This window comes from Sminthopsis crassicaudata, chromosome 1 (assembly GCF_048593235.1).
Source record: "Sminthopsis crassicaudata isolate SCR6 chromosome 1, ASM4859323v1, whole genome shotgun sequence".
In the NCBI taxonomy this organism is placed as follows: Eukaryota; Metazoa; Chordata; class Mammalia; order Dasyuromorphia; family Dasyuridae; genus Sminthopsis; species Sminthopsis crassicaudata.
Window position 1 is genome coordinate 395,943,881 of NC_133617.1, and position 19,744 is coordinate 395,963,624.

Genomic DNA, 19,744 nt, shown 5'->3' on the forward strand with positions numbered 1-19,744 from the left:
TTGTTAAGTTCAAACTTGTTTCTCTTTCAGGGCCATGTTCTATGGGCATTTTTGGGAAGAGAGGCTACAGGGCACAACTTCTTACCTGGTTCTGTGTGATGTCCTTTGGTGGAGGGGAAGGAGCAGGTGAGGAGTAGAGTGGGGAGGGGTGGGATATGGTGATTCAATTTGCACTCTCTGATACTACTGCCTCAGGAAGCTAAAGATTTCCTCTTGGAGCCCTTCTTCCCATCTTTCTTTTATCCCATTCTGCTCCATAGTAAACTGTGGTACTTTCTAGAATCCTTCCTTCATGGACTGGCCCTAATTAGATTAAGCCCTTGATTGGGTACTCTTCAGATTTTGAGGATGAAGGGAGGAATTCCTCCCATACAGTTTCCCATGGCCCCTATCTCAGAACTGAATCTCAGGCAAATAGGTCTCTTTCCTACCTCTGAAGACCAATGAAGAAGTGTCAGGGAGAATAAGACACAAGTTAAAGACCAAACACCCTCCTTGTTCCTTTTTTGATCCCTTTTTGATCCCTCCCTACTACAGCTCAGCAACTTGGAGCCTTGACCTGCCTCAATAATTACATAAATATGATCCATTGTAATTGGACTACCACCCTGCCAAGTCAAGACAAAGTCCATCAGCTCCTCTTCACCAGGTAAGTTCTAGCCAGGCCCATAGGAGGGGGAGGGTCCCAGCTTTGACATTTGGGAATACCGACTTCAAGGCTCGGACCAAGAAGTTTTAGGGAGGATTTGGAAGGGGAGGATACTTTCTCCTTCCTAGGATCCTAGGGCAGATCCAGAGCCAGGAAGGATGGCTCCTAACTTGGCCAGTGTGGGTGATTGGTAAATGTTACCAGCCAGCCAATCAGCAAGTCTTTACTGAACTTCTACTATGTGCTTAGCTGTAGGTCAGGATTTCTGGGAAAGACAAATGTCTGTATATATATATGTAAAATCCAGCTCTAATGCTACCTTCTCCAGGCAGTATTAGAAATTCCGAGAAAGTATTTGAATTCTGATTTTACTATTTCTTGCCTATGTGACCTTGGACACTAGGATACTAGAACCCTTCTAGACTTCAATTTTCTCATTTGCAAAATGGAGTTCTACTGGAAGATATCTAAGCACCCTTCCAGTTTTAAATCCAATTCATTTATCTCTACATGTTTTGCATTCTCAAAGTACCTTTTCTCAATCTCTCTTTTAAGATCTTTATCATATGGCAATGTGTATTATAATTATTCACGTCCATGTCATATTCCCCTCTTCTTTAAAACTTTAAGCTTCTTGAGAGCAGGGACCATATTTCATTTGTTTTTTTATTCCCTTGTAATTGAAGGTCAGAGGAGGAAATCAGTATACACTAGAGGAGCAGGAAAGGGAACACTTCATGGAAGAGATGGACCTTGGGGATCCACAGATTTGGTGGAGGTGGAGAAGAGGAGGAGGAGGTGTAAGGGAAAAGCCTGGGTCCCAAGATCAAAGATAAAGAATCCAGAGGCTTCTGTTTTCTGTTATGGGAGTATCCCTCTTACATCTAACTAGCCCACTCCCTCCATGCTTGTGCTTTATAGCAACTTGGACCCAACTGAAAACTACAGCTGCATCCTCCATATGGGCACCTGCACACTAGAACTCCCACCAAATAACATACTGACAGTGTTTGATGAATTCACCATTAAGCTCCATGTCACTGTATCGGGAGAGGAGGTGGTGTATCTGTTGGACCCCAAGTATCTGCCCAGGAAGAACAGTGAGTGCTCTCTTATCCAGGAGAGGAGGGATGGGAGTAGGAGTATTGAATATTCTGGGAAAGAAAACTGCCCAGCCTTCAGGAACAATGACATGTTTAGTTGCTGAGTATGGTAGTGCATGATTGCAATTTTAATTAATAGGGGAAATTGAGACTGGTGGATCATTTGAATTTTGGGGTTCTGAGACCAGGGTTAAAGTTGATTGAGTGCTGGCAATAAATCTGGCATTAAAAAGGTAAATTTCTAGGAATGGATGGTCAGATTGTCTGAGGAAATATGAACCAACTCAGGATGAAAAAATGGGGCAGATTAAAGCTTCTATAATTATCAGCATTAGGATCAAGTGGCAATTGCACTTACAACTTTGATGAGATAAGATGACCTAGTCTCAAACAAACTCAACCTCAAAGAAAAATAAAACATTGCTGTGTCAGCATCTCAGTGTGTAGCTGAGATCCAAGGAAGATGAGCTTGTGCCCACAGCCTTGAAGACGCCATGCTACAGCTACTTAGCTTTAATGTATGTTCACATCCTCTGAGTCGGGGGAGATACTATGGGACTTCCTTGTCCCCCAGATGCCTCTATCCTGCTTCAGTTTTGCAGAGAAAGACCTAGAGTTAGGAGTTAGGAGTCTGTTCAGAATCAGACTGGAGAGTGGGTTTTTGAGGAAAGAACTGGGGAAGACAGGATAAAGCACTTGAGTTTATTTAGCAGACATATTTCTATGTACCTAGGAGATGGAAAGAGCAAAAAAGTGGGGAGTAATAACTTCTCAGCAGCAAAAGGAAGCATGCCCCTCTTCTAGGATCCTTCCTTTATGGAGGTGGCCCAGCTGCATGACCAGAAGCCACTATTCTTGGAGACCAGATCAGATCAGACAAGAGAGAATCAGTTTAAATAGCAAAAGGAAGGACTTCAGTTAGACACAGGAAAGTCAAAAACTTCCTACAATTAAGGGATCTCATCATTAATGAAGCCTCCTTTCTGCAGATTCTTAAGGAAGAAGGAACCAGGCTCTGCTTTATTTGAAGGAAGATAGATGGAAGAGATGACTTTTGACTTCTTCTAGCCACAGAATTCTTTTTTTTTTTTTTTTAATAATAATAGTTTTCATTTACCAGAGCATGGGTAATTTTACAACGTTGACAATTGCCAAAACTTTTTTTTCCCAATTTTTCCCCTCCTTCCCCCCCCAGATGGCAGGTTGAGCAATATATGTTAAATATGTTAGAGTATAAAATACAATATATGTATACACGACCAAACAGTTATTTTGCTGAACAAAAAGAATCGGACTTTGAAATAGTGTACAATTCCTGTGAAGGAAATCCAAAATGCAGGCAGACAAAATTAGAGAGATTGGCAATTCTATGTAGTGGTTCATAGTCATCTCCCAGAGTTCTTTAGATGGGTGTAGCTGGTTCAGTTCATTACTGCTCTAATGGAACTGATTTGGCTCATCTCACTGTTTAGCCACAGAATTCTAAGATTCTCTCAGGGTACCCATCATGACTAGCATCTTTTCCACCCTGTTCCTTGCTACTCTCCATTTGTTCGACCCCAGTCTCCTATATGGCACCCTTTGGCACTGCAGGGCTTTTGGAAAATGGAACTGGGGGATAGAGGGGACTTCTGATCTGAAAAGGGCCTACCTACCTCTGTTCAATTAACCCACACCATCAAATAGTCAGAAATAGCACTGGCAGCCTTCAGGAGACCACAGGTCCAAGTTCAGCTGGGTTTTTCTGTTCCAGTCAAGCTCGATCCTCCCTCCAACCTGCAGAGCAATGTTAGCTCTAGAGGCTGCATTGTTTCCTGGAGCCCACCACTCAAAGAGCTGTACAAGTTACTCAGCTATGAACTGGCCTTGAAGCAGCATGGAGAAACCTGGGAGGTAAGACATCCCCAGATTTCTTTTTGGCTTTGGGGTGGTGGTGTTTCTGACTTAAAAAGTCTTTCCTAGCCTCTATAGCCTGTTTACAGCCCAACACCAACATCCCCAATCCCATTCCTCCTAAGACATTCTTTAGCATCCAAACTGTGTCTTACCTGCCTCAGAAAAGTGGGCATTGACTCAGTCCTTACTGCTTAAAGGCTGCTGACCTACAACAGACATCCGGACACAAAGGCCCAAGAGTTGGAGACTATTATTGCTGTAAGGCAGAAAGGGGCTGGGAGATATTTACATTCAATACAAGCTGGGTTTGTAGGGGTTAGGCTTGTGGAGGCCCAGGACCCAAGCTATCTCCCTTGAGCTTGGGGCCTGCCCACTGACATGTGTATGAATCCCCCACAGAGGGCAAGACATAAAGATCACATTGTGGGAGTAACTGAGGCTACCATTGAAGCCTTCGAATTTGCCCCTGGCTTAACCTATGAGATCCGGCTGCGCTCTCGCCTGGGCTCTCAAGAAATAGGTGAACCCTTGGGTGACAAGGAAGCAGATTTCAGCTATCAGAGCCAATGGAGTGAGTGGAGTCCAGTCCTGCAGTTCCAGTCTCCCGACTCTCTAGGTAAGTGAGCCTGCTATTGCTACTCTGGGAGCTTCCCAGACATCCATCTCTCTGGGAGAATCATTGAGTCTCCCTACTAACAGCCATGAGCCACCTTATTGGAATGTGCTCTCATCTAAGGGTACAAAGAGTGATTGGGGAACCCCCTGCTGTGATGGTCTGGGGCACTTTGCCTGATGGGTTTCATGGGGACAATGGACATGTGTTCTGGCTCAATAGATTGGGGTGGAGGGGGGAGTTGGAAGGAACCACAAGGGTCATCTATAAAAGGTCATGCTTGAGATACTGGCTCAATAGATTGGGGTGGAGGGGGGAGTTGGAAGGAACCACAAGGGTCATCTATAAAAGGTCATGCTTGAGATACTTGAGATTCCTAACTTGAAACTCTAAGGCATCAGTTCAGGAAGGATAAACCACACAACCTTATAGTTGACAGGAACTTTACAGATCACTCTTTTTTAAGATTGGAAAACTGGAGCTCTGAGGAAAGAAATTATTTGTCCAAGGTAGAGTTAATGGCAAGGCTTGGGAAGATATCCAAATTTTCCTAGTTTTTATTAAGGCAAAGATCACATCATCTCCTATTCTCATAAATCATTAGTATTCCTTCTTTCCTCGACAAGTTATCAAGTATAAACTTACCTATGTGCATATGTCCTCAGTCAGAGAGGAATCTTTAGTTATTAGCATTCCTTCTTTCCTCAGTAAGTTATCAGGTATAAACTTAGCTGTTTATATATTATATCCTCTTTTTAAAAATTAATTAATTTTTAATATACATTGCTTTATGAATCATGTTGGGAGAGAAAACTCAGAACAAAAGGGAAAAAATATGGGAGGAAAAAACAAAAAACAAAAACAAACAAAGAAACAAAAAAAAAAAAGAAAAAAGTGGACATAGCATATGATGATTTACATTCAATTTCCATAATTCTTTTTTTGGAAGCAGATGGCACTTTCTATCCAAAGCCTATTGGGATTGCCTTGGATCACTGAACTGATGAATAGAACAAAGTCTTTCATAGTTGATCATCACACATTCTTGCTGTTATTGAATACAATGTATTCTTGGTTCTGCTTGTTTCACTCAGCATCAGTTCATGTAAATCTTTCCAAGTCTTTCTAAAATCAGCTTGTTCATCATTTTTTATAGAACAATAATATTCCATTAACTTCATATACCACAACTTATTCAGCCACTCCTAATTGATGGGCATCTACTCATTTTCCAATTCTTTGCTACTACAAAAAGAGCTGCTACAAATGTTTTTGAACATGTGGGTCCTTTTCCCTCCTTTATGATTTCCTTGGCATGCAGATTTGATAGTTTTTTTGCACAGTTTGATAGTTCTTTGGGCATAATTCCAGATTGCTCTCCAGAAATGTTGGATTATTTCACAATTCCACCAACAATTCATTAATGTCCCAGTTTTCCTACATCCTCTCAAATATTTATCATTGTCTTTTCCTGTCATCTTAGTCAATCTGAGAGATCTGAGGTGGTACCTCAGAGTTGTTCTAATTTGCATTTCTCTTATCAATAATCATTTAGAGCATCTTTTCATATGACTATAGATAGCTTTAATTTCTCCATCTGTAAATTGTCTGTTTATCCCTTGGCCATTTATCAATTGGAGAATGCCTAGAAAATTCTAAACGACGTCGTGAAGAGCTGGACATGAGTGAAATAGCCAAACAACAGTAACAACAAGCATGCACAGTCAAGCTAAACAAATTCCTACATTGGCCATGTCCCAATATATGTGTTTCCTTCCCTATATTGAATTCATCACTTCTTAGTCAAGAGGAAGGTAGCATGCTTTATTGTCAGCCTTTGGAATCATGGTAAACCCATCCAAGATCTCCTTCCTTCAGATTCTCTCTTCCCTACTTCTCTATCTTCTTCCTGCAGAGTTGGGGTTTTAAAACTTGGAGTTGGAAGAGACCTTAGAGATCCTTTAGTTCAATCTTCTCATTTTACAGAGAGAGGAACACAGTGAATGGAATGATTTGTTCAAGACCACACAGCTAGCAGGGGAGTACAGATGCTGTAATGAGGGAAAGGAAAGGGGGAACCCCATTTCTTGGCACATAGTAAGATAATCCCATGAGGTGCAGTGTCCCCTGTAAAATGAATTTACAGGCCCCCAAAACCTAGATTGATAAATAAAAGGTTTATTGTAGGAATTTGGAAGTAAAGCTCAGTTAGACGCCAGGGCCAGAGGTGGCCACTGGGCAGGCAGGAACCCTTACATGGCTGGAAGGATACCATGTGTTGGGGGAAGGGCTCCTGCAAAGAGAGCGCTCAGGCTTGTTTCTTTTATACCTAGAAGATGATGGGCGATACCCCAAGTTCTTGGCGGCTTTTCAGTTAGCTCAGATCAGGTGAGGGCTGGGGGAAGCTGAGCTGATGGTGGGCTGGGTCCAGATATTCAAAGGGTGCCTTTGACCAGGATTTGTGAATCAAGATCAGCCATGGGCAGTCAGAGAGGAATCTTAAAGGGACTTCAACCCCCATCAGCTGGACTCTGACCCAGTCAGGGTCTTTGCTTTTCATGTGAAGTAGCCATTCCTGTGGATCATTCCTGGTCCCTACCCCTACCAGCCGTGAGCTGTGCATAAGCATGGGCCCCTGGTTGGGTGGTTGGTCACCTGTAGGGGAAGATAGGGCCTCTCTGAAGGACATGTGGACACAAAGGCTTGCTCTCTGTGGAACTCTTTAGGCTGATGGAATGGATCTGCCTCCAAATGTGATCAGTGAGAGGACCTTTACAGACACTGGGAGACTATGAGGAGTCCATGCTTGTGTATCTTAGTGCTGATGCTTAAATAAAGCAACTGTCTGTTCCCAAAAGAACATGAGTACTTTGTTGTGTCAAAACAGAACAGATTCAAGTCTTGATCTGAGACAAAATCTTTCCAGAAATGCATTCGTTAACTTTGGAAAACTGAGAATCTTACATGGTATAAAGGGTAAGTAAGATCATAGATTGAGAACTTGAAAGTCTCTGTATTTTACCACCTCCTCATTTTACAAATAAGGAGACTGAGGCACAGAGAAGTTAAATAATTTCTCTAGTTTCTTAATAAGCTAATAAATATCTGAGGTGAGATTTGAACCAGAGTTTTTTCCCAGCTCCAAATCTAGTGCCCTAATACTCCATGTTGCCTCTCCTGGATTAGGTGTCAGAGATATTATGATCAGATTCATAAATCCAATATTTAGTAAGTCTGTGACCTGGGACAGCCCTTTCAATTTTCTGAGAATTAGTTTCCTTATCTGAATATAGGAACAAAAATATTTGCATTACTTATCAAGGAGGTTGTTGTGAAGAAATTGCTTTGCAAAGTTTTTGGTTTATTGAAGTATTATTATTATTACAATTATTCTTTTTAAGAAAAGGACAATTTAAGGAGACAGGGGAGTTGTATGGAAGCAGAAGGGAGAAGCCAAAAATAGAAGATAATTGGAGAGAGGAGGATTTGCTCAGAAGCCCCTGAGAACTATTTATTATGCCCTGGCACACAGCCAAAGTAGGGTGTCAGGAGCTGACTGCAAACTGGGGTGGTGGGGCTTGGAACTCTCCAGGATACATTTAGGCTCTAGGAGCCTAAATGGCTGGACAGATTAAGAGATGAGGCCCATAGAGGAGCCCAGAGCCGCTCCAGCAGTGGCCCTAACTCTAGGGGTGCTGATTCCTCTCCAGGTCCAGCTTCAGGCTCAGCTTTCCATTTTTGCCTTCTGAGTGGGGAGAGCATTCCAAGGACAGGTGGAGGGGGTGGATTTCATGAGATGCAAAAGGCCTGGACTGTAACTGTATCATTCATAGAAGGTATAACTCCCTGCTATCAGCTATTTGAGCTCAAAAAGGGAGGATGCAGTTATTCAATCAGTCATTAAGCATTTCTCAAGCACCTGCTATGTTAATATGTTAAAGAATATGGGATATGAAGAAAGGTAAAAGATAGTCCCTGACCTTGAGGAGCTTACCGTCTAATGGAAGAGATAACATACAAATTCACTATGTACAAATAAGCCTTACACAGGATAAATTTGAAATAAAACAGGAAGGAAAGTAGAATTTCAATTCATGAGGTCATGGAACATTTAAGATCACCTAGTTCAGCCCTTTTATTGTATTTTTTATAATAGCTTTTTATTTCCAAAATACATGCAAAAGATAATTTTCAACATTTACCCTTGCAAAACCTTGTGTTTCAAATTTTTTCCCCTTATCCCCTCCCCCAGACAGCAAGTAAACTATATATGTTAAACATGGGCAATTGTTCTACACACGTTTCCACAATTATCCCACTGCATAAGAAAAATCAGATCAAAAAGGAAAAAATGAGAAAGAAAACAAAAGCAAGCAAACAATAACAATGTGAAAACACTATGTTGTGATCCACACTCAATCCCCACAGTCCTCTCTCTGGATGCAGATGACTCTCCCCATCACTAATCTGTTGGAATCGCCAATTCTTTTATTTTATTGGAGAGGAGTAAATCAAGGTGCGAAAATAATTAAATGACTTGTTAAAGCCACACAGCTAAAGGGTGTTCAGTGGGCGTCAGGCTGGGAGTCAGGAAGAATCATTTCCCTGGGTTAAAATTTGGCCTCAGATGCTAACTAGCTGTGTAACTCTGGGTAAGTCACTTAACTCTGTTTACTGAACAGTTCCTCATTTGTAAAATGAGCTGGAGAATGAAATACCAAAGCACTCCAGTATCTTGCCAAGAAAACCCCAAATGGGCAAGAAGGAATAAAAAATAACTGAACAACAATACAGCCAAATAGTAGAGTTGGGATTTGAACCCAATTCCACTGCTCTCCGCATTTACTTGCTTGTCTATTCAGTTCAATTTAAATTGTTTCCATTAACTTGGCAAGTCTTTCTTGAACATCTTTTTTTTTTTTAATTTTTTATTTTATTTTATAATTATAACATTTTTTGACAGTACATATGCATGGGTAATTTTTTACCACATTATCCCTTGCACTTACTTCTATTCAGATTTTTTCCCTTCCTCCCCCAACCCCCTCCCCCAGATGGCAAGCAGTCTTATATATGTTAAATATATTACAGTATAATTTAGATACAATATATGTGTGTAGAACCGAATTTTTTGTTGCACAGGAAGAATTGGATTCAGAGGGTAAAAATAACAGTTTACATTCATTTCCCAGTGTTCCTTTTCTGGATGTAGCTGGTTCTGTCCATCATTAATCAATTGGAATTGGATTAGCTCTTCTCTATGTTGAAGAAATCCACTTCCATCAGCATACATCCTCGTACAGTATCATTGTTGAAGTGTATAATGATCTTCTGGTTCTGCTCGTTTCACTCAGCCTCAGTTGATGTAAGTCTCTCCAAGCCTCTCTGTATTCGTCCTGCTGGTCATTTCTTACAGAGCAATAATATTCCCTAACCTTCATATACCATAATGTACCCAACCATTCTCCAATTGATGGACATCCATTCATCTTCCAGCTTCTAGCCACTATGAAAAGGGCTGCCACAAACATTTTGGCACATACAGGACCCTTTCCCTTCTCTAGTAGTTCCTTGGGGTATAAGCCCAGGAGTAGCACTGCTGGGTCAAAGGGTATGCACATTTTGATAACTTTTTGGGCATAATTCCAGATTGCTCTCCAGAATGGTTGGATTCTTTCACAACTCCACCAACAATGCATCAGTGTCCCAGTTTTCCCACAGCCCCTCCAACATTCATCGTTATTTGTTCCTGTCATCTTAGCCAATCTGACAGGTGTGTAATGATACCTCAGAGTTGTCTTAATTTGCATTTCTCTGATCAATACCGATTTGCTTTCTTGAACATCTATGATATGTCTAGCACAGTGCTAGAATGTGTTGGGGAGACAAATCAGAGGGCATGTTGGATGTTCATTCAGCACCTCAAAGACAACCCTCCCAATCTAGGTTCTGTTTGAGTTCTAGTTTGCTTTTTAGCTATTTGGTTCTTCTAGTTGCTATTGTTCAATTGTTTTCAGTCATGACCCATTTGGGGTTTTCTTGGCAGAGATACTGGAGTGATTTGCCATTTCCTTCTCCAGTTCATTTTACAGATGAGGAAATTAAAGGAATCAGGGCTAAGTGACTTGCCCAGGGTTGAACAGCTAATAAGTGTCTGAGGCCAGATTTGAATTCGTGAAGATGAATTTTCCTGATTTCCAACGTTGTGCTCTATCCACTGTACCACCTAGTTGCTCCATGTAGTCCATAGCAAGTTCCTTAACTTCTCTAATGTTAGTTTCTTCATCTGTAAAATGGGGATCTGCCCAACTTCCCTCAAGGAGCTGTTGTGATTGTGGAATTAAATTATGAAAATGAACGTTCTTTGGAAATTTTTACAAACACCCAGTATTAGCATTCTCTTATTTGTGAGACATGGCAAAAAATAGGAATATCAGCCAAATGTTCACAGAATTCTTTGTGCCTCACATATGCGACCTCATTTTATGCCTATGACAATCCAAAGAACCCACACAGATTGCTGCAATATTAAGGCATCTACCCTTTACTGATTAGGAAACTGAGGAAGATTATATGTCGAATTAAGATGATAATATAAGATAATCTTAATTATAAGATAAGTGGTTGGTGTTTGATTGTGTGGTAAAGACACTGTGTCTCCTCCTCCCCTGTGCAGGCTGGCATAATAAAGTGGAGCTCTTTAGTTCCTAAACTTCAATTATCTCATCTCCATGGAAGCATATCTTCCCCTCCCTTCTAAAAAAAAAAGTCCATTCTACAGAGAACTTGAGATAAGCACAGATTCTTGAGATTCGTATTGTTTTAATGCCTCCTCTTTGCTAGATATTCTGATAATAATAACAGCTGGCATTTGCATAGCACTTCAAGGTTTGCAAAATACTTTACATGCATGACCTCTTTTTATTATCACAACAACTCTAGGGGTAGGTGCTATTATTATCTCCATTTTAAAGATGAGAGAGCCAAGGCAAACAGAAGTAAAGAAGCTTCTCCAGATATTATTGTTTTATAAGAAATAACGAGCAGGGTGATTTTGGAAAAGCCTAGAAAGGCTGATGTGAACTGCTACATAATAAGTCTGAGGTGCAATTGGGGCATATAGGTGGATATGTCCAGCAGACAATTAGAGATTCAGGTTTGGGAGAACTTGGGGAGAATTTGCATGGAGATGGTGACTGAAGCCAGTGAAAATGAAATAATATTTGTCAGTATAGAAAGCATTATTATACACGTTAGCTGTTGCTATTAATATCAGCTATTGCTGAAAGTGCTATTGATGCTCTGGGGGAAAGTGTCAGTTCTGCCCCAGCTGTGGCTCTGCTTAAACCCAGGTCCCTAGATTTCAAGATCCTTTCTGCTACATTCCATGGTGGTTGCTAAAATGACTTTATTTATAATAAGATACCCTGCCTTTGCCATCTGAAGCTTCAGTTTCTTGTCTGCAGTGGCACTTGAATTCATTTGTTCATTTTACTGGCCGTGAGGGGAAGGCTGGGTTACCCAGAAGTTTATCTTGCAGTACTAATGGATTGATAATTTGTTCTCTTCCAGATGTCTCCTCCCCATCCCAAGAAGGCCCTATCAGCATGATCATCATTTTCTCCATCTTCCTTTTCCTGATCAGTCTGCCTTACATCCTTTTCAAGCTATTTCCCAGGTAGAAACCCCCGGGGAGACTGGGTCTCCCTTTCCCAGTCACTGTCCACCCCACTGTTTGGGGGAGGTGGATCTCGACAATGCATAATTTAGGAGACTGGAGCTCTAAGAAGGAAGAAAGCCCTTTTGAGAGCGCCATAACTGCGTTTATGGCTTCCTAGTCCCATGCAATTGAGTAGTAGCACTTTGTGGAAAGAGGAAGAGGAGGGGAAGTAAGTTTGCCACAAAGAGGAAGCTGTGACCCTGTTGTGGAAGCTCTATGGCAGAGTCCCAGTAATCTTCTCCTAGCTATGGCTCTACAGTGTAGTGTAGTAGAAATGATGCTGCTTTGGGAGTCAAAGAATTCTGCCTTTGCTACTTATTATCTGGACGACCCTGGGATCCTGCATAAGTAAGTCCCAAAGTCCAGTGGGCTGCCTGCCTTGAGAGGTAGTGAGTTCACTGGCAACCAGAGGTGGGATAATAATTTGTCGAGGTTATGGTGAAGGGTGGGGATTTTTGGTCCCTCATGGTTGGATCAGATAACCTCCCTCTCAGATCCTTCAGGAATTCCCTGCCTCCCCTCACTCATTAGGTCCCTGCTATGTCAGGTTTTGCCTCCTTCCAGTCACGCTTCCCCTTACACCCCCAGGACCCCTTGCCCTAACTGATTTGTCTTACTGCCCTTCAGAGTGAAGAAAACCTTCTACCAGAACGTGCCCTCGCCCGCAGCTTTCTTCAAGCCCCTCTACACTGTACATAATGGAAACTTTCAGGTAATCTGGGAAAGCTACGCCTCCTCCCCATGCCCCAAGGGCTGTTCCCAGGGATTCTGGATGGGTCTCTCATACCTCTTCCCCCTAATTGGTGGCAGTAGATAATGGAAATGTCATAGGGAGAGCCATAGAAACACAATAGTCTGTGAATACCCTTAGGACCACAGATCTGTTAGTTACTTCTCTGATCCTCAGTTTTCTCATCCATAAATGGAGATAATAAGGTCAATAATAATAATACCAGAATTCATATAGCCATTTAAAGTTTGCAAAGCACTTTATAAACATCTCATTTCATCCTCACGTCAACCGTGGAGATTTATTATCCCCATTTTATAGATGAGGCAACTTGCAGAGTTTAAGTAAGTTGCCCAGGGTCACACAGTTAGAAAATATTTAAAGCTGGATTTGAACTTGTATCTTTTTTAAAAATTAATTAATTAATTAATTTTATTAAAGCTTTTTATTTACAAAGCATATGCATGGGTAATTTTTCTAACACTGACCCTTGTAAAACTTTTTGTTCCAAATTTTCCCCTCCTTCACTCCACCCCTCCCCAGCTGGCAAGTAGTCTAATACATGTTAAATCCAATATAAATTTATACAGTTATCTTGTTGCACAAGAAAAATCAGATCAAGAAGGAAGAAAAGGAAAAACTGAGAAAGAAAACAAAATGCAAGCAAACAACAGAGAGACTGAGAATGCTATGTTGTGTTACACACTCTGTTCCCATGGTTCTCTCTGGGTGTAGATGACTCTCTTCATCACTGAAAAAGTGGAAATGGTTTGAATCATCTCATTGTTGAAGAGAGGCACGTCCATCAGAATTGATCCTCATATAGTATTGTTGTTGCTGTGTATAATGATCTCCCAGTCCCGCTCATTTCACTTTGCATTAATTCATATGAGGCTCTCTAGGCTTCTCTGAAATTATCCTGCTAGTCCGAACTTGTATCTTTTTGACTCCAGCTCCAACATTCTCTCCACTGCTCCACTTAGCTGCCCAGCAGAGGTTTTATGTTAATCAAATGAAATAATACTTTGTGTGTTAAAGCACTTTGTAAACCTTAAGGGGCCATATAAAGCTCAGCTATGCTTATTATTATTATTCTCTACAAAATGGTGATAATAGCACTTATAATATCCATCTCCCAAGGGTACATAAATTGCAAAGGACAAAAAACATGACTTAGTAGAGGAAGGGCAGAGTCATCTCTGAAACTGGGGCTGCTCTTCTGAAAGTCCTTACCCCAGATCTCAAGCCTGAGGATGGTAACCTCCTGACAGAGCTGGGTAGATGACACAGAAGCATCCCCGTATCTCATCCATGTCACACTTCTCATTCTCAGCATCCTTTTGATGGGGATCCCTTCTTGGGAAATCCTCAAAGCCCAGCACATTCTTGCTTTTTTCCCTGTCAAAGATAGACCCTAAGTTCCTTCTCCAGATCTAGTATTCCTTATCCTTCTTGCCACTAAATCATTTGCATTCCCCAGCCAGAGAGAGACCCAAACCAGTAGATTACCATCTCCTTTCTCTCAATCTTCTCAGGGGCTTACAGAGAGATCCCATTAAGAAATGCTTCTGTGGAGAGTGGGGAAACACAAGCTCAAACAATAAGTTGCAGTTCTGATTGTCATTCAATATGGTACTTGATTGAATTCAGCAAACCTCAGATTCTATATGGGGAAGACTCTCTCCTTAGCAGTGTGTGTGAGAGACAGGAAGGATGCAGAGGAGAAGTAGATGATGTTGCTCTCAGCAACTTTACAGTCTAATGGAGACATGCACAACTAATTGTGATACAAATCAGTACATAAAAGGCACAGGAAGAGTCCAAACCAAATTTCATGAGAGATTCAGTAAATATTAGATCCCAAAGAATTTCACAACTGGAAAAGATTTCTGAAGGACCCTCTGAAAGCCATCTGGTACCTGAGCAGAAATCCCCTCCAAAACATCCCCAGTAGTAGTCATCCATCCTCTAATGGAAGACCTCTAAAGATGGGAATCTCATTGTTTCCTGATGCAGCCCATTGTACTTTTGGAAAATCCTATTGGCAAGGTTTTCCTTATATTGAGCTAAATTCTGCCTCTGCAATTTACTACTTCTAAACTTGCCCCCTGGGGTCAAGTAGAGCAAGTCAAATTGTTTTTCCCACGTGACAGCCCCCCAAATAGTTGAATCCCTGCAGAATCTGAGAGTTGGAAAGTAGGTTACTTAGTCCAATCCATGGCTGACCAAGTATCACGTCCCCCTAGGACATTCCTGACAAAGCATTATTCAGCTTCTGTTTGAAGACATCTAAGGACAGGGAACTTATTGCCTCTTAAAGGTACCCTATTGGACTTTTGGAGTCATATGTGTGGGATATATTTCATTTCATCAGGAATACATGACCTAACCTTTCCACACAGGAAAGTCCCATTTTAACTCTCAGGGTATCCTGCCCCCTCAGTGCCTTCATGTATCACTTCCTTCTGCCTCCTTTTTCACTGCTTAGTCAAATTAAGCTTGTCTTCCCTTTCCCAGGGACCTCTGTATCTTCCCTCCCCCTCACAAAAACTGTTTTCCTACTAGGTTTCTCTTCTCAAAGCTAAATATTCTAAGTCCTTCAACCAATCCCATGCATGATAGAGTTTCAGAGCTTATCATTCTGATCACTTAGCTCTAGACATCAAGGGAGAGACTGAACATAAATACTGTGGATATGCTAGGAGACATGATGACTATCACCTTCCATTCTAGATATGATAAATCTCTTAACTCAGGCTAAGAGCCTACTAGTTTCTTTTTTTTTTTCCTACTAGTGTTTTAGAAGCACTTTGAGCCTGTGCTCCTCTTCCACTGGGGCCCCCAGATCTTTTTTTTTTCCACATAAATGCCTTCTAACTATATCTTCCTCACCTTTGATAAGTCCCTTTTATGTGTGTGCATGCATGTGTGTGTTGTGTGTGTGCCAGAAAAGAATAAGCCATTGTCTTGACCGTTAAGAATCTACCACAATTTTATGATTATGATATATGGTGACTCATAACCAGCAATATTGGTGTAATCAGTGATAGATAAAAAAATCTTTATTTCCTTCAAGACTCAGCTTAAGAAGCACCTCCTTCCTGATATCCCCCCAACAGTCCCTCCCCATCTGCCTTGTATTTATTTTGCATATACTTTCCTGTGTACACATTGTTTTCCCTTGTAGTAAATAAGTTTCCTGAAGGCAGGAACTGTTTCATTTTGTTTTCTTGTGTGCTCAACCCTTAGCATAGCATCAAGCAGTAAGTAGCTCCTTAATAAATGCATGTTAATTGATTAAGAAATGCTCAGAGTCCAGAAGAGGACTCCTCTTGCTGGTGGGGATGGAGGAAGAGAAAGTAGGATTAAGGCCAGACCTCGAATCATTTCACTGACAATCAGGAGTGGAGAGAGGGAATATTCCACAGCAAAGGAAGGACGTTATTAGCAAAGGCTTGGAAGAAGGAAGTACAAGTCAGTGTGTGTTCAAATGAATGAGTTGAATGAGTGAATGTTATAAGCCAGCTCAGCTGAAGCCCTAGGACATGACTGCATTTGTGTAACTAATTGGTGAGTGATCCATTTTGGGGACCCTTACCCTCCATTCAGGCATTTCTGTTTGTGTTTCAGACTTGGGCCCAATCTGACCTCCTTGGTCCCCAGCTCAGAAGGCAGGGGGCCATGGATAGGAGGGTCTTGACCAGAGATGAGCTCTTGGGACTCATATTCCAGGAGTCAATTTCTCATCTCACCTACTTCCCGAAGAGACCCAAGAAGATAGATGCCATGGATGAGGAGGATCCCTGTAAGCCCAGAGTCCCTGAGGAGACAATGCAGAAGGACCCAGAGTCTAAGTACCTCAGGGTTGAAGAACTGAAGACTTGGCAGCTCTCTGGGGTGGTAATAGATGGGCATGGTGATCGTGGTGACGCTCAGGGTCCCCCAGACTTCCCTGGAGCCAGCCAGGCTAGTTCATTAGCTGTAAGATGCCCACCCATTTCCCTGAAGCAAGAGGATCAGGCCCCGGAGAGCTGCTCTCCCAGCAATAGTGATTACTGTACCCTGTATGGCAGTGGGATGCCCTTGGCACCTGCTGGAGAATTTCAGGACCCAGTACCCAGCATGGGTCAATGAATTCCCCAGTCTTCAAAGAGCAGGCCCCTTCTTGCGGCTCACCAACATTCAGATACCCCTGCCTGGGTAACAATGTCCAATTTTAAGTGGCCAGGGGGTCAGAACACAGGAAGCCAGGAGCCATAGATTTCTGCCGGTTGGTAGGAAGCACCTACGAGCCTTCCTTCACCTCCATACTCTCTCCTAGAGTAGAGTGTGAATGTCCCTGACCCCCCTAACAATCCATGCAGATCACATCGTGGGCCTAATTCCCTTTTGTTCATCTTTTTGTGCCCAAAGTGCCAAAAGTCCTTAGTTAAGACTCATTCAAATGAGTTCAGCCTGGCAGACCTCTATTATTCTTATGTGCATAGTGTAAAATTCTGAGCAAAATAGACCAAAGTTTCAGCAAGTCCCTACATTCCAATGTGGCGTCAAGGGTCTTGGGCCAACTCTAGCCCCTGCTTCTTCCTTCCTTGGCTAATTGTTCAATTCTATTCAACCTTTATTAAGCACTTACTGGAGTCAAGGCATAGCATTGGGGATATAAGGACAAACAAATGGATGGTTTTATTCCTTGTCTCTTCCACAGTTCCCAGTGTGTCACATCCTGACACATCCCCATCCCACAAGCCTTTTTACACAAAGGGGATAGAGGAAGTTGGCAAGTGTCCTGTAGAGGGTTACATCCCTTCAAGGTTGATGGAATAGAAAGGGATAATACTGCTGCCTCCTGAGCTCCCTGTCATAGATCCTTCTTCTTTTTTTTTTTTTCTTTTACTGATTTTGGTCTTAAATTTACCAGTTACCCCCTTTGGTCTCTGGGTTGTACACACTGTTAAACTTTATTCTGACTCATTGCCACTTAAGGCACCTGACCCCATTCTTTCTCTCAGCCTCTATTATCCCCTGTCCAGACCATTCTTCTGTATGGTTCCCCCCAGGATCACGATGGAAAAGTGCAGGAGCTCTTAACTGTGGAGACAGTTGTACCATTATTAATATCTCAAGATAATTTGCTTCCTTTGTAATCCCATGTCTTTTATGTATTTAAGAATTTTATTCCAAAAAGGGGTTCACAAGCTTCACCAGACAGTCAAAGGCATCTATGAGATCAAAAATGTTAAGGACCTCTACTATGATACCCTCAGAAGATGTAGGGCCTTCTTGTTTATGAGCTACACGGTATTAGAAAATTCACTTATCCTCTTAAAGCTTTAGTTTCTTCTATAAGACAAGTCCATTGAATTACAAGACTTGTGAGGTCTAATCCCCTTCTAGGGATAAATTTAAATGACCATATTTGAAGAAATATAGATTGAGCTCTTTCTTGGGAGAATCTAGCCCAACCTAGAGGTCCAGGTTTGCAGGTGAGGAGATCTGGCAGCCTATTATAAGTAAAAGACAACCCTAGGTCCATTCCTCATGACCTCTGGCCACCAGAGAATGCTCCCATCTTATTTCATCATCCTTTATAGGTCTCTGTTTGAGGGGCAATATCATGGAATATTAGTCACTGACAGGTTGCCATGGTTCACTACATAGTAAAGGAGTCATGATCTGGATTATCCAAACCAGAAGAGTTTTAATAGGTTCCACTTGGCTTGGAATTCATTGTATAGAGAGAGACATCAAGAGGTTAACTTTCCTTATTGATTTTAAGGTGAATATTAACATGAATTTCCATTGACTATCACCTGAGCAAGGGGAGGGACAAAAAAGATTTAAAGTGTGGGAAAACTGATTCAAAGTCATTTCTTCTAAATGAACATTCAGGAGGAAGTCACCTTTTAGCTCTTCAGCCTGAAAATTTAGTCAAAGTTATTTTATCAATTTTTAGAGGCAAAAGATGGCTGAAGACATAGAGTTGAAGTGGCCCATGGGCCATAAAACCCTAATTTCTCATTTTATATTTGGAGTAAAATGAGACCCAGGGAAATTAGCTGACTTTCCTGAGATCACACAGGAATAAGCATCAAACCTGAGTTTGAATCCAAATCCTCTCCTCCTCAAATGACATTGTCCTGGTCAGCTGTGATGAAAACAGATAAAGTGAAAACATTCATGCAGAATCTATCTGGAGATTGAGATGGGCATGGGAAATCTGAAGAGAAGAACCCCAAAGTTTGAAAAAGAGGAATAATAATAATAAAAAAGAACAAGCCAGCTTCCACATCACCCTCGTACCATTTGCTGTTGCTATAGCAAGGCAACACTCCCTTTCTTTAGCCCAGCTTTCTTTACTTTCAAGGCTAATGGGATAGAGATATCAATGAATTAATACAGCTGATCTCAAAGATTAGGAAGTTAGGGGTCATGACAGCCACCAAAAGCACTTTATATTTCCTATATTCAGCACAGTTTAAGTTATGGAAGCCCTTTGTTCAGTTCCCCTCTGGATACCCCTAAGAACTGACATTCCAAGTATTTGCTATTTCCTATTCCTTGGAAGATTGAGAATAGAGGGCTAAAGGTTAGTGATGGCCTGAGATGAGATGGGTACTTTGATGTAATGGCTTTGTTAATCTTTTTTTTCTTACTTCTCTGATTAAATGTGTAGCACAGGCTGTGGGGCTAATAATTCCAAACCTCCATTCTCATCAACAAGCTAAATCCCCAAAGGTGGCTATGTATTTCTCCTCTCAGTGTCCTAGGGAAAATATAGTGCGATTGGGGGTGGTCCTTTAGTGCTATAGCTCAAGGGCCCCCATCAGGTTGCTTCCTTCATTGATTATCAATTAATATCAATTAGCAAGTCAGATTTAGCTTTTCAAAAATCACTCCAAAAACTGGGACAATTCTCTCATCAGTGTATATAAAGTGTAGGAAAAATAAGCCCAAGCTTAAAGCATATGTAGGAAAGGAGATAACTCACAGTTCCTGGAAATCCAATTCTCTATTTTGTGGGACCTTCATGAAG

General features: G+C 41.6%; 1 protein-coding gene across 1 annotated transcript; it reads left to right on the plus strand.

Moving 5' to 3' along the window:
- Positions 1-581: 581 nt before the first annotated feature.
- On the plus strand, positions 582-16,845 carry LOC141550079 (interleukin-9 receptor-like). The gene is made up of 7 exons (XM_074280317.1): positions 582-649; positions 1,571-1,749; positions 3,506-3,645; positions 4,048-4,264; positions 11,834-11,939; positions 12,609-12,693; positions 16,342-16,845. The coding sequence occupies exons 1-7, from the start codon at positions 582-584 to the stop codon at positions 16,843-16,845; spliced, it is 1,299 nt and encodes a 432-aa protein (XP_074136418.1).
- Positions 16,846-19,744: the final 2,899 nt, after the last annotated feature.

Excerpts from the sequence above, each read along its gene's own strand:
- LOC141550079 (XM_074280317.1), top strand. The coding sequence starts at position 582 with ATGATCCATTGTAATTGGACTACCACCCTGCCAAGTCAAGACAAAGTC. Across the intron at positions 650-1,570 it reads CATCAGCTCCTCTTCACCAG|CAACTTGGACCCAACTGAAA; the intron begins GTAAGTTCTAGC and ends TGTGCTTTATAG. Across the intron at positions 1,750-3,505 it reads GTATCTGCCCAGGAAGAACA|TCAAGCTCGATCCTCCCTCC; the intron begins GTGAGTGCTCTC and ends TTTCTGTTCCAG.